Below are 1,146 nucleotides of genomic sequence, written 5' to 3' on the forward strand. Positions count from 1 at the left end.
GGCACTGGAGAGAGTCCAGCAAAGGGCTGGAAAGCATGGAGAAGGGCTGAGGGAGTTGGGCTTGGTTAGCCTGGAGAAGAAGAGGTTCAGGGGTGACCTCCTGGCTCTCTGCAGCTACCTGGCAGAGGTTTGAAGAGAGGTGGGGGATGCCATGCCTGGCTCCTGCCATGCCTGCAGTGAGAAGACTAGAGGGAAGGGCCTTAAGCTGAGACAGGGGAGAGTTGGAGTAGATATAGGAAAAATATTTTCCTTGTGAGGGTGTTCAGGCACTGGGATATTGCCCAGGGAGGTGATGGAGTCACCAGCCCTGGAGGTGTTTAAGAGGCCTCTGGATGATATGGTTTAGGGGGTTACAGCAGGGACAAGTTAATCGTTGGACTTGATGATCTTGGAAGTCTCTTCCAACCTTGATGGTTCTATGATTAAGGATCAAAAGGAGGATTCTTTCATCTAGCTGATGAGTTCTTCAAGAAAAAGAATTGCCATGGCACTTAGTTTTGAGTCTTTTAAGGAGCTTTGACAGTATCAAAGTGTTCGTGCTAACTTGTCTCCCTCCTGGTTCTGTGCTCCCCAGCTGATCGTGTGAAGAAAGGGTTTGATTTCCAGTGGCCACAGCCTGATAAGCCAATGTTCTTCTATGTGACACAAGGGCAGGAGGAAATTGCCAGCTCAGGCACCTCTTACTTAAACAGGTAACCAAAACTCCACACTGACACGTCAGCTTGGCCTCAGATGCATCATGTGCTGGGACACAGCACAGCAATCTGGTTCGAGAGCAATCAGACCTTGTTCCCAGGTAGTGGCCACGATGGAAGCTGCTTGTGGGGCTCCTCAGTAAAAGCTGCCATCAGGCAGGCTGAGCTGCAGTTTGGAGCTGGTTTGCCCTGGGCTCCCCTTGCAGTAAACCAAGAGGGAGCAGCTCAGAGCTTTGGTGGATTTGAGTTGTTGTGTGGAGGTGTGTAAGGAGCATGGGAGGACTGAGTGCCTGATACTGGGGTGAATTTGGGCCAGCAAGTGAAGTGACTGCAGCTGCAGCAGGAAATGCTGATCAAGGAGCATTTTGAAGCCAGAATTCCAACAACTCCTGAAGCAAAGTCCTGAATCTTACACTTGGTGTCGGTGCAAAAGGAATGGAAATAACTCTTT

At 50.2% G+C, this 1,146-nt stretch overlaps 1 protein-coding gene across 1 annotated transcript in view; it reads left to right on the forward strand.

Annotated features, from left to right (window-relative positions):
- UPF1 (UPF1 regulator of nonsense transcripts homolog (yeast)) overlaps window positions 1-1,146 on the forward strand; it is a 19,375-nt gene that overhangs the window by 13,323 nt on the left and 4,906 nt on the right. Inside the window, exon 17 of the mRNA XM_009079868.1 lies at window positions 575-692. Within this exon, the coding sequence (XP_009078116.1) occupies window positions 575-692 (118 nt within the window). The remainder of the gene's footprint in view (window positions 1-574; window positions 693-1,146) is intronic.

The sequence above is a fragment of the Acanthisitta chloris genome, unplaced genomic scaffold (assembly GCF_000695815.1).
Source record: "Acanthisitta chloris isolate BGI_N310 unplaced genomic scaffold, ASM69581v1 scaffold3980, whole genome shotgun sequence".
NCBI lineage: Eukaryota > Metazoa > Chordata > Aves > Passeriformes > Acanthisittidae > Acanthisitta > Acanthisitta chloris.